Genomic DNA, 13,334 nt, shown 5'->3' on the forward strand with positions numbered 1-13,334 from the left:
GCCATGTTTGACATGCAGGGCCATGTTTGACATGCATATGTGTCAGAGGGATGTGAATGGCATAGTGGAGGGTGTTCTCATTGCTTCGCTGGTAGTCACACGGTTGAATGTGACCCTTTTCGTATACCCTGGTGCTTTAGGACTCCATGATAAACTCTTGGCGAGTTCCCATGCAAAACTTTGGAGCTCTATTTTCTTGTCATGTGTGGCAACATTATGGAAGCTCCTTAAATGACTAAAGTGGACACTTGCGAAGATTCTGTGCAAAATGTGGCAAGACCATCCCCCTTCTAAAAGGCAGGGAAGCTGTTGAGACTGAGTACTAGGCAAGGGTTCATCCTGTCGCTATGTTGTATGTTTAGCAGGATATGTGGCATAACAGTATAATCAGCAATGTAAATAATTATGCTTCAGCAAATGTCTGATAGCAGTGAACACTTTCAATACAATTCTTCTTTCAGGACTTGCTGAACAAAGCAATTGGAGCAGCTTTGGCTGCGCGGAAGGAGTGGGACCTAAAGCCTGTCCAGGATCGCGCACAGATCTTCCTGAAAGCAGCAGACATACTGAGTGGTCCCCGCAGAGCTGAAGTGTTAGCCAAGACCATGGTCGGGCAGGTAGGAGGTGGCCACTGTCTGTATCCAAGTTCTTTTTGAAGCCTTGGTATTGCCCTTGATGAAGCATATGTGCTGATCACTTTTTTAAGGGGAGTTGCTGTTTATTTATTAGGAGCATTGCTAGTTAAGCTTAAGTAGGAAAACTAGACACTAAGAGCTGGTTTCTACTCACCCGGCTTCTATGACCCATAACTACTCTGAAACCTGCTAAACCATGTTTTCATAGATACTTCAGTAATGATCACAACAAATCTTTGTCAGGCCCATGTAGGTTGCTGATTTTCATGCCTGCTGGAACAGAGATATTTTAACATAGACAAGGGAACCCAAAAGGTACGCAAGGACCTTGGGTGTCAGTATTTTAAGTGAACGATGGTACTTGTTAAGTAGCTAGTGTAGGTATACAATCAATATAAACTAGAATCAGAACTATATTAGTACTGTCCAGCCGGACAGTAAATGTAATGAATGATCAAGTAGGAATTTTAATTCGCAACACTAAAGTGGGACACAATCCTGCGTCCTACATAGTCACACAACATATACATTTAAACAAAACATTCAGGCAAGAAAATGAAAGCTTGTATATAACGCAAATGGTTAAAACAAGCATAAACATGACAACCGCAGGATTGCCTCCCACTTTATTGTTGCGTGTTAAAATTCCTACTTGATCATTTCATTAAATTTACGGTCCGTCTGGATCATTCTCCAGATCTATGTTTGTACTGATACGATGTCACTGTGAAAATACAGTTAAGAAATCGTATTTAGTTGAAAGTAAAAGAGAGGCCTGAAAATCAGCTTACTTCTGCTGTGTCTTACTTTAAACTGAAACATGAAAACATGCAGGGCCCAATACACAAAGGGTTTTCTAGGAGTAATTGGGATTTACTGTTTGAATACGTCTGTCTTTCTCCTGCATTCTATTATTACACCAGTGGCACTCCTGACTTATTCCTGGAATTCAGAACTGCTACAAGAGTAAGTCCCATCAAACTCTTAGTGACGCCACTCCATGATATCATAAAAAATGGGTTTGAAAACATGCTTATTCTTTGTCTGTCCTTCAAATCTTTTCTAAATAATGCATTTGTATGGAGTGTTGAAAGCAGTCTACCTATGCCCCAAAACCACTTTTAGATTTTTCTTTTATTGAGGAGAGCCTTATGGGCCAATTAATCCAGCGTGCCTTTTTCCTGCCTCCTGTAAGCAGAACACAGAAAACGATGTGCCTTCTTTGTTTTGCTGCTCATACACTGCACTTCCTCTCTGTCTCTCCTATGAAGAGGGACTGATTTATGAAAGATTTTTAAATTTGCACAGCCCCTGATTTGCCAAATTGCAGGCTTTGAAATTCTGAAAATCTGACTCACATTGTAGTTAAGGTACATTACGAGTTGCAAAGGTATTTGCAGTGAACAATGTATCCGTTGCAACTCCCTAGGAACATGTGGTTTGAAATGGCTGTCTCCTCCATAGCGATTTGCAGTAGGATGTGTCATTGGTTTGTTACCGTAGTTGCGATCGCAAGTCATTGACGCCATACTGGCACTAGAAAAGTGGTGGTATCCGTTTGCAAAGTGGAAGATGTCCGTAAATGTTATCGAAGGGCCCTGGAAGAGCAGATAGTGGCTCAGGAGATTGTAACATGATTTTCCTAACGCCCTTCACATCAGGCCGGTTTGCATTTTGTAAACCACAGACCTTTTCTATTCAAGTGACAGGCTGGCAGTTTTGGCATATTGCAAACGTCAAAGCAGGAATGAAAGTCTGCAGTCCTTCGCGAATATGAGGTGTTATTTCGCATGCTATTACTACGCAAGTTTTTACTTCGCATGTTTTTACTTCGCATACCATTACTTTGAAAGTGTTAATGTATGCTAAGTAAAAACTTGCCTAGTAATAAAAATGGTATGCGGAATAACATGTCATTTCTTTTTTAAGTCTAAAACATAACACTATAGAAAATACACTACCCTACACATCTAAAACACTACCCAACACTACACTACTGAAACACCACTACACTAAACCCTAAATCACTACCCCCTGCACTAACATACACATTCCCATACTCTGCTCCCTACATTTATTCACTACCCATCACAACCCCGACACTACACTATCCACTAAAACAGTAAACTACACTACACTAACACTACTACCCCTACCCTAAGCCCTAAAACACTACCCCCAGCACGACTCTGCCCCTACCCCCAGTCCTGTCCCTACCACCAAACACTACCCTGCACAACCCCCGATACTACACCCTAAACCCTACACCAACCCACAACACTACCCTAAACCCTACACTAACCCCACAACACTACACTAAACCCTAAAACACAACCCCCAGCACGACCCTGTCCTACTCCCAAACACTATCTTTCACGACCCCTTGCACTACACTACGCTACACTACCCTAAAACACTACCCTAGACTACACTAACCCTACAACACTACCCTAAACCCTAAAACACTAGCACCAGCACGACCCTTCCCCCACCACAGTCCTGTCCCTACACTGAAACAGTACCGTGCACGACATCCCGACACTACCCCAAACCCTAAAAAAAACTACCCTACACTACACTAAGCCCACAACACTACCCTAAACCCTAACCTTACACTACCTAAACACTACCCTCTACACTACCCTACACCCAAATACACTACGCTACACTACACTAACCCTACAACATTACCTTAAACCCTAACCTCACACTACCTAAACACTACCCTACACCCAAATACACTACCCTTAACTACACTAACCCCACAACACTACCCTAAACCCTAACCTTACACTACCTAAACACTACCCTCTACACGGACCTACACCCAAATACACTACCCAACACTACACTAGCCCCACAACACTACCCTAAACCCTAACCTTACACTACCTAAACACTACCCTCTACACTGCCCTACGCCCAAATACACTACCCTACACTACACTAACCCCGCAACACTACCCTAAACCCTAACCTTACAGTACCTAAATACTACCTAAACACTACCCTCTACACTACTCTACACCCAAATACACTACCCTACACTAACCCCACAAGCCTACTCTAAACACTAACCTTACACTACCTAAACACTACCCTCTACACTACCCTACACCCAAATACACTACTCTACACGTACACAACTGTCCCTACTCCCAAACACTACCCTGCACGACACCACCCTAAAACAGTACAACCCTACACAAGTACACAACCCTGTACGACCCTACACAGCCCCTAAATGACCCTACACAGCCCCACTTTCCTCTTTCCACGTGTGGTTCCAATCTTCTCCCCATTCCTGCTTCCTCCGGCTTCCTACGTCCTCAGCAGCAGCAGCAGACCCTGGGAGCAAATGGCCGCCGAAACGACCTCCAAAAGCGGCGCCTGCCCCCTACGCATGCGTTTCTAGTACACATGCGATGTAACAGCACGCGTACTAAAGGTGACGTGTTGTTACATCGCATGCGTACTAATGCTTGCGTAGTAACGGTACGCGAAGAAATGTCCGCGCACAAAAGGATGTTTCCCGCCCTTCGCAGACCGCCATACCTGCATTTTGAGGGATTTGGTAAGATGTTTCTGAAATAGTTCACCAACCAATTAATTTGACCTTGAATTTCCTACTTTAGGGAAAAACTGTGATCCAAGCTGAAATTGATGCTGCAGCAGAGCTAATTGACTTCTTCAGGTTCAATGCCAAGTATGCCATGGAGCTGCAGAATGATCAGCCAATCAGTGTGCCTGTCAGCACAAACACAATGGTCTACAGAGGGCTTGAGGTGAGTGTAACATCTGCAAAAAAATATCCAGTGTTCAAAAATCAAACCGGACTGTTGTAAGAACAATTCTCTTTCCAAACAGCAAGACATGCATGTGACCGACTTACCAAACCGATCCTTCTCTTCCTCGACTGATGCAGTCTCTTAGTTGACAGAGACTGAGACATTTGACCATCAGGTACTTTGCATTATCATGTTTGCTCACCTCTCTAGAGACAGTTGATTTAATCTCAAGGCAGGCAAGTCTCAAGGAGTCTGCAGTAAGACAGTGCTCACTCATTATGCTGAAGGTTATCTGATGAAGCCCCTTTTAACTTTTTTAGCACAGCATATGAACATTTCTCTCAAATCATACAGTCCCATGCCCACAGTGAGAAGTATATATTGTATTTTATTTTAAAATAAATAGTTTTCACATGAAAACAAAAGCATACCGTCAGCAGGTGTCTGTATGTGGCCTCCAGTTGTGTACCGTATTGGTTAATGTAATCACCGGATGAGTTGATCTTTGAATCCCTTTCCCAATAATTGAACAAAACATTAATAATGGAAAAGTCTTTGATGAAACTCTTTCCAACGTGAGTCATTCCGAATAAATAGGGTTGCACCGGTTTCGACCACTAATGAATATCCTGCAACTAAAAATACATGATAAATATTGAGAATCTGAGACGCTTTTTCTTGACTACCTAAACTAAAAATTTCAACATGCCTGGTTTGTTTTCCTCCTGTAGAAAGGAGTCCAAAATAACAAGTTACTTCACCCATTAGGTTAATACTGCTCATTTGTCCTGCCATGCAATGATTGAAGACTGAGTCTGTCTTGCCAGGATTCAAATGTTTTACCTGCTGATCATGTTTCTGCTATGAGCATTCAGCTCACTGAGCCATCCTGCCAGCTATATATCATCTTCAGACCCTTAGCTGCAAGAATCATGGCTAAAGCAATAAAGACATACAATGAGAAGTACCGCCATTTTAATAGCCTCATACATCACTCTAAGATGCAAATTAATGTATTGCCATTTATGAAAACAATCTGTAACTCAACAGGCTTTTTCAATATTATTTGTCATATTTTGGTAAACATCATTTAACATCTGATGCTCCAGTTACTTTAAACCTTCCTTAGCTCACTTAAGATGTTGCACTCTAAAATGTTCCTTAAAACCACTTTGACAGAACAAGAACCTCCAATTTCCCAGCTAACCCAAAATCACAACATTTCCCCAAGTTCATTCAACCAAAAAAGCGTGGGCCATTTGTAAGCCCTGGATTACATCTCAAAATAATCTTATTAGCAGAGTAAATTGTTTTTGTAAATTGCTCATTACCTCTGTAGATCACTGAAATGTCGGGATTTTTGCAAGTAGTCACAATACCAGATTCAAGAGGACCTTCAAATAAATACATCATAAAAAGCATCTTTGCTCCGGACAGAAATCTACTGATTCAACTACACTAGTTGAGAGAGCTGCCTTCCCATCTTTGTATTATGCCTTAAAACCCCCTTTCCACCACTCCTTGCCAAAAAATAAATATATCAAGCATGTATTCCAAATAAACCACAATCATTATTCTTTCAAAGTCCGTCTCGGCATCAACAACTATAGCTGCTGTATCTCTGGATCTTCTTTCAAAACTTTTAACAGACTTGCCCCCAGATGCATCAAGAACCCATTTTGCTATTCCTTAATAGCGAAAAATAACGATTCGCTATTATTATTATTATTATTCGCTATTCGCTATTGGGGAGAGGAGTTGGCCTAACGGCTTGGGCGCTCGACCTCGGACCTGGGGATCTGGGTTCGAGTCTCGGTAACGACGCCAAAACCTCCTGTGATTCTGGGCAAATCACTTAATCTCCCCGTGCCTAAAAAAAAAAAAAAAATGAAAGTAATTGGAAAACGTAAAATGTAACGTAACTGGAAAATATGTAAAGCGCTCTGATACCTGATTCGGTTCGGGTCTAGTTCGCGCTATATAAAACTCTGCAAAAAAAAAAAAATATGGAATAGCAATACGCAATGCATGAAGAAATCACTAACAAAAATAGCGATTTCTTAAAATTCCTTAATTGCGACTCGCAAATTGCGAGTCGTAATTAAGGAATACCTCCCCATGGGAAGACATTCTCAATTTGCGAATTGCGAATCGCAAATTGAGAATGCGATTTCAAGGGTGCAGGGGTGTCCAAAGGACACCCTGTTGCACCCCTGAAATTGATCTATGCACATATGTTGCGCACACGCATGCCCTTAGGGCACGGGTACTCATAGTACGGCCCGCGGGCCGGTGGCGGCCTGGCAAGCCTTCCCTGGCGGCCCGCGGACCTTGCACATATCATACCAGTGTTTTATTTTTTTTATTTTAAAGAGTGTCTGCAAACACAAGTAGCAGCAGCGCGACTCGGAGACTGCTGCTCTGTGGGGGCCGGTCGGGCGATTCCTGCCATAGTTAGAGTGGAGCTGCAGGGGCGCTGAGAGGTGAACAACACTGCCTCATTAACATGTTAATGGTCTTTTAAAGACCTGTTAATGCGCTCGGTGCGGCTATGTGTGTGCTCCGAAGCTGTCTCAGCCCGGGCTGACACAGAGGCAGGGTGAAATGACAGAGGGAGACGGAGGGAAAGGGAGGGAGAGGGAAAGAAAGTGAGACAAAGTGAGGGAGGGAAAGGGAGACCGGGTGAGGGAGTGAGAGAGGGAAGGACGGAAAGGGAGGAAGGGAAAGGGAGGGTGAGAGAGGGAAAGGGAGTGGCTTTACTGGCTACCCTCAACCAAAGTTAAAGGTTTCGAACAAGAATGAACTCTAACTGGTATAGTCTGCAGCAGAAAGGCTATTTGACATTCTGTACCCTGTGAGTAGAATGTTGTAAATTAAAGGGTGTAACAAAGACCAATGTTGGATTGCTGATGTACAAGTTGATGTTTTCCTGTCATTTTGGTTAGTATCTGGGGTTGTAGCAGGTTAATTGGATTGGTAAATTAGAGCTGAAAGTAGGCGGATAAAGTTATCATGGCAGCATTACGAATGTTAAAATGCTTATCTTTACTCATATTTAACTATGTGAAGTTCAGGAGGGTGCCATGTGCTTTACTGCAGAGTCCCTTGCACTTGAGTCTACTGCATTCAAGATCCTATTAGCTTTGATTCAAGAATAGTTTCTGCCTAATACTAATACACTGGTAATAATTGTGAATTCTTCTTACTGCAGGCAAATTATGGAACAAATCAAGGAGTCAGGAATCCCTGAAGTTGAGGGAGGGAAAGGGAGACCGGGTGAGGGAGTGAGAGGGAAGGGAGGAAAGGGAAAGGGAGGGTGAGGGAGTGAAAGGGAGGGTGAGGGAAGGAAAGGGAGTGACAGTGAGGGAGTAAGGGAGGGAAAGGGCGGGAGGGAAAGGGAGGGAGGGAAAGGAAGGGAGGGAAAGGGAGCGACCGAGTGAGAGAGGGAAAGGGAGACAAGAGTGAGGGAGTGAGAGAGGGGGAGGGAGGGAAAGGGAGTGAGAGAGGGAAAGGGAGACAGAGCGAGGGAGTGAGCAAGGGAAAGGGAGACGGAGGGAGGGAGGCAGGGGGAGGAAGACAGAGGGAGGGGGACAGAGTAAGGGAGAGTGAGAAAGGGAGAGGGAGGGAGGGAGACAGAGAGAGAAAGAGAGCGAGAGAGGGAGACCGAGAGAGAAAGAGAGACAGAGAGAGAGGTGTGTATGCCGGGTCTGGTGGCTAAGTGGACGAAGGTGTCCGCTGCAGGGACCAGTGATCAACCTCATGGTCAGTTTTTTGTTGTTGCTCTAGCCCCGCCCCCTCTGCCCCCGCCCCCACTGGTGCGGCCCTCAGACACAAACCACAGTGTAAATTTGGCCCCCAAGAGAAAGTTTATGAGTACCCATGCCTTAGGGCATGTGTGTGCGCAACATGAAACTTCGAAAAATGCACTTTAGTGCATTTTTCAAAGTTTTTGCAAATTACCATGAAGTCCAACTTCATGGTAATTTGCGAGCCCTATTAGCGTAATTGCTATTTTTTTAAACTTTAATGCATTGCTTTTAAGGAATCTCAATTTGAGATTCCTTAAATGCAAGTAATCGCAATTTTGCGATTTCTTAATTTGCGATTTTTGCATTTGGGATAATGCATCCCAAATGCAAAAATACTGGTCGCAAAGGGGCAGATTCTGAGAATCTGCCCCTTTGCGAGTGGATTTTATCTTGATGAATCTATGCCTTAGAACCTCCAGTATATCATTCCAATTTTTGTGTGAAAATTCTGCCTAATAAGAGCGGGTAAGATTGGAAATTATTTAGTCAGTCCTTTGCAAAAATATTTTAGTAAAAAAAATATAATTCACATTAAGCATTGATATCTACCCATAATTTGCACCCTAGGATCCCTCCCTGTATTGGGTATTGAAACAATGAACCCAGATCCTGGAGTGTCCGCTGAATCAAGTGTCTTAATATAAAAACCTCATAGTAAACGAGAAAATATGTCCTCAAATTCATTCCGTCATTGCTCAGAAATACACATCTAAACCAAAGGCTTCCCAGTCTTTTCTGAAGGTTAAGAAGCAAATGGTTTTAAAAGTCAATTTTCTAAGAACTTCATTATTAGGTGGCTGTGCTGTTATACATGGGACACGTCATCACACAACTCCCTCATTCAAAAACACATCACAAAATAAGTAACCGGGTAAAATAAATAGAACATTAAGCACTAAGACAAGACATCCAGTGCCCCTTAAAATAGACTTGAAAGAGAGAGTTCTGGGAAGCATTTCTGTAGAGGAAGTTACCTGATGTGGCATTTGTTGTTTAGCTGCCTCAGTAAATACATGCAATACTTTAAGAGGGATCCTAATAAGAGAATTATTATCCCCATATCACACTATATTTTGTCACCGTTTCGCTGCAATGGGAGTGTCTGACAGTTGTGATATGGGATAAACTTAGCTGTCTTGAAATGAATTAATGTCTTGAATGTCGAAGAGAAAATACAAGTCATGCAGGCACCTCAACATTCCATACCATTTCCTAGTATTTTGTTGTTTTCATGACTATGGTAGGTACAAAACTTGAGGAGCTGGTGCTCCTTTAGTATTTTTATAATTTATATGGCCTTTTACTCCGTATTGGGTATTTCTTGGTTGACAGGTGCTGGTTGTGGTACAATGTCTGTGTTACACATTCTGCGTACCAGGGTCTCCCAGGGCACTTTTGCGCAAATGGCAAATGCATCAATCTATACACAACTGTGAGCAGGGTGTGGAATGCTAAAATTTAGCTTGTTTTGCATTGCTTCTACCATTATCTTGCTTTTTCCTGCAAGTTAAATCAACACCAAAACTACTTTCATATCACTGGGAATTCCTATTATACCAACAGAGCTGTCAAATCCTTTTCCACCCAAGCGTTCTTTCGTTTCTCAAAGGGTTGATTGGATCAGCTTGTATCACATATATTTATTAATCCATTGAATAGTGCGGTAAAGCCTAGGATATCACAAATGGCAGAAGTGTCAGACTTATTATATCACTCAGCTGTAGAATGAAACTGAAAAAGGATTATTTTAAATGTAGGTGTAAGTGTCCTGTTCCTCAACAGAGCTGCCTGAGAGTTCTGGATTGTGTTGCTATTTCAGCAGGTCTTCACCTAGCCAAAGAGTTCAGCCCTTGAGTGTTGAAGATAAGGATTTTAATTATTGCTTCCATCACCTGAAGTAAGTTTCTGTTTAACTTCTCCTTAACTCTTGGTGGGCCTGGTAATTCTAATATGGCTCTCACCACTGTGTGGACCTACCGCGGTGGACTCAAAGGTTAATCACTCATTCTGGTGTCATCTACGACAAAGTCACCAACCCTTTGTTCTAAACCTTTTACATCTTAGCTTTGTGGCTCCTCCATCAGGCTGTACCAGTAATCCCCTATGAAAAATTAACTAACAATACTGCAGTTTCACAAAAGTTCCCGGCCCTTAAATGCAGGTATTGCTATTGGCAGGCTTCACTGTACCCTGCAGACGTGAGGCTAACAATCAGACCAACAAGAGTAAACCGTCAATTGGAAGAAAGTAGAAAAATAAAACAAGATAAAATGTGAGGAATCTGACCTCTGAGTCACACTTCCACTCAGGCATCCAACTCCTTCCTCATTCCCCATCAGGAAACATGACTACGAATGCCCCAGGTAAACGTCATTGGGAAACTACAATAACAATAGGCTCTGATCTTAATTTGAGTAAGACCTCTGGCAAGAGGTAGAATGTACCAATGGGGGAGGTAAAAAAGGACCAAGTACACCCAGGTCTCCTTCATGGCAAAAATAGTGCTTCATCAGGAACACCTGAAGTGAGCAGCAGGTTTTGAATTACAGTCATGTTTCATTGGCACCAAGTAGTTACAGCAAGAGGTCATGATAAGTTCCATCTATCAAAGATTGTCGTTGTGATCCAACTTTCTGTTTCCTTGTCCAACGTATGTTTCCCATGTCTGCTTTTAAATGTTAGTCTTGATCTTGTTGTACAACAGCTGGAAGCCCCTCCAAGACTTGTAGGTGTTACCTCTTGATAAGGAATGGCTGAAGTGAAACTCCCACAAATAAGGCATTTTCTTCTTGATGAGAAAAGCTCTAGCTTGCTTGAAACCGTCTATTCAGCAGTGTTGCCTGAAATTGACAGGTGTTAAGTGTATCTCTTCTAAAGTAGATTCCTGGCTTCTTTATTGCTGTGAACAAAATCTCTCCTTTGATTCCAAAGTAGGACCTTTCTTCATCTGCCAAATTGAGAACACTTCATGGGTTCTTCTCAGAATAAACTTTAGTCATCCTTGATGCATAGGAGGAATTTTAACCTCGCCTAAATGTGTTCTTTGAGATTTGCGTTTTCTACCACAGTGGGTGATGCACAGGTTTTTCCACCTAGATATATTTTAACCATCATTTGTTTTTGTCAACGGAGAATTGCGATTGCTTCTGCAGTGTGAAAACTTTCGTTGCTTGTCATTCTTGTTTGTGGCCTGGCCCCATGGATGATGTCTCACTTTTCTTAACCCATAAATAAGTGACATGACTTAAGTTTTGCTTCAACATATCTAGTTTGTTTCTAAATTTGGAAAGAACCCGGATGTCCTCCTTTGTTGATGATACTTTCTTTTCTCTGGTTGCTCTCAAATTATCTGTTGCTAGGCACCAGCCCTCTCCCCTCCTTTCCATTTCCTTCCCCAGAAAAGTTCTTTCTCTTTTCCAAAGCAATCTAAAATGTGTCTAGTGCAGTTATGCCAGCACTTGATTGTAGCAAAGAAGTACTGCCCCAGGTAGAAAGTGTTCCCTAGTAAATAACAGACAAGTGCTGAATTTGCTACTGTATTGTCCCATTGCAGCCAACTATCTGTATAGTATAAGGATTCTATCCTCAGTTAACCCCCCTCCATGTTACAATGACAGCAGAGTGTATACATCTAGGAAGATGGCCCTCTGAACTGAATAGGACGATGAGGAGGATATGTCATCAGACCTTAACGGAGATGTAGGGAGTGCCTGACTGTTTACTCTTTGAAATGGGAAATAGGGAGCAGCTGTTGCCTGCCGTACGTCATTTTGGGTCACATTTGTCAGTTTTGCACCCACACATTATCATTGTGCCACACCTGTAGTCTCCTGCAGAACTCACAACACCTGTCTCAGCACATTTTCCTGTTTGTCTGTGGCAAACTGGGTGGTTGGAGAGATTCGATCATCTTGTGTTTCTCTCTGTGCTAGATTCAAGCTCTGAGGTGGTCAACAACACTGTCGCCCCTATACCTGGTTCTCTTCTTCCTGGCAAGTGGGCACATAACTGCTCTTCCAGTGGTCACCCTTTTCTGAATCGGGTAAGACACTAGACCTTTATCTCTAGGTTGCTGAACTGGATGGCACTCCAATCACTGATCCACTAGTCCACCCCAAGATCACCAGTCAATACTGCAGCAGTTTCAAGCTCAGCATTGACTGCCAGGCAGCACATCCATCTTGCTTCTTGTCTGATTTGATCCACTCTTCTGTGCCCCCCAACTGCCTCATTGGTCAGGTCTAATATCACTTAATACTATTTTTGTTAGCAGATTGTTTCATTTTACTCTCATTTTGTCTCTCCTTTACTCGTGGGACCCTGGCTCACTGTGTCACTGGAGTCATGTTAGCCTGGCTGATGAAGGGTGATACCCCGAAACTGGTCCTAGGATGCTTGTTCCCAGTCCAGAGCCTGGCAGTTCGGGCTGGACTGTTCCCATAGGGAGCAGGGTCAAGACTGATTTACATGTGGCTCGGCCTAAACTGGGATGGCATGGTGTGCAAAAAAACAATGTATTTGGACCCAGATCTCTGTACTGGGGGTGAATGATAGACATTGTTCAGTTTGCCTAGAAGCAGGCCACAAGTCCTAAAAAAAAAAAAAAAAGAAGTGGGGGGATTAACCAAGTTAGGCAGTATGCAACTGACATCATGGCTATCATAGTGCATGACGTCATATTGCGTGACATTGCACATGGCATCACAGAAAGTTACTTCACTGAAACTGACATCACCAGAAGTGACATCAGACATTAAGACCTCACACATGTTTATCAGGTATATCATGAGTACATTCAAGTGCATTATGAGATTTAACAAATTAGATTTTGTGTTGGTGTTGTGCCAAAAAAGTGGCGCAATCCTGACACAAAATCTGGGCCTCAACTAGTAAATTCTTTTTTTAAACCCTTCAAACAAAGACATTGGCAACATAGAGAAGCATGGCTGTAGGTCTGTTCTGCTTAATTGATTGCAAAGTCAGCATTTTAAAATATTTTATCGGGTTGAGGCGTCCGCTGCAGAGGTGCCCAGTAAATATCAGGGAATAATAATAAAGGTAAAATAAGTCTGGAGGTTACACATGTGTTGGAGAGATCTGTG

General features: G+C 42.7%; 1 protein-coding gene across 1 annotated transcript in view; it reads left to right on the forward strand.

Moving 5' to 3' along the window:
• ALDH4A1 (aldehyde dehydrogenase 4 family member A1) overlaps positions 1 to 13,334 on the forward strand; it is a 184,929-nt gene that overhangs the window by 65,575 nt on the left and 106,020 nt on the right. Inside the window, exons 5-6 of the mRNA XM_078642520.1 lie at positions 462 to 617; positions 4,271 to 4,420. Coding sequence (XP_078498646.1) covers positions 462 to 617; positions 4,271 to 4,420 — 306 coding nt within the window. The remainder of the gene's footprint in view (positions 1 to 461; positions 618 to 4,270; positions 4,421 to 13,334) is intronic.

Source organism: Lissotriton helveticus, chromosome 5_1 (assembly GCF_964261635.1).
Source record: "Lissotriton helveticus chromosome 5_1, aLisHel1.1, whole genome shotgun sequence".
Lineage (NCBI taxonomy): Eukaryota > Metazoa > Chordata > Amphibia > Caudata > Salamandridae > Lissotriton > Lissotriton helveticus.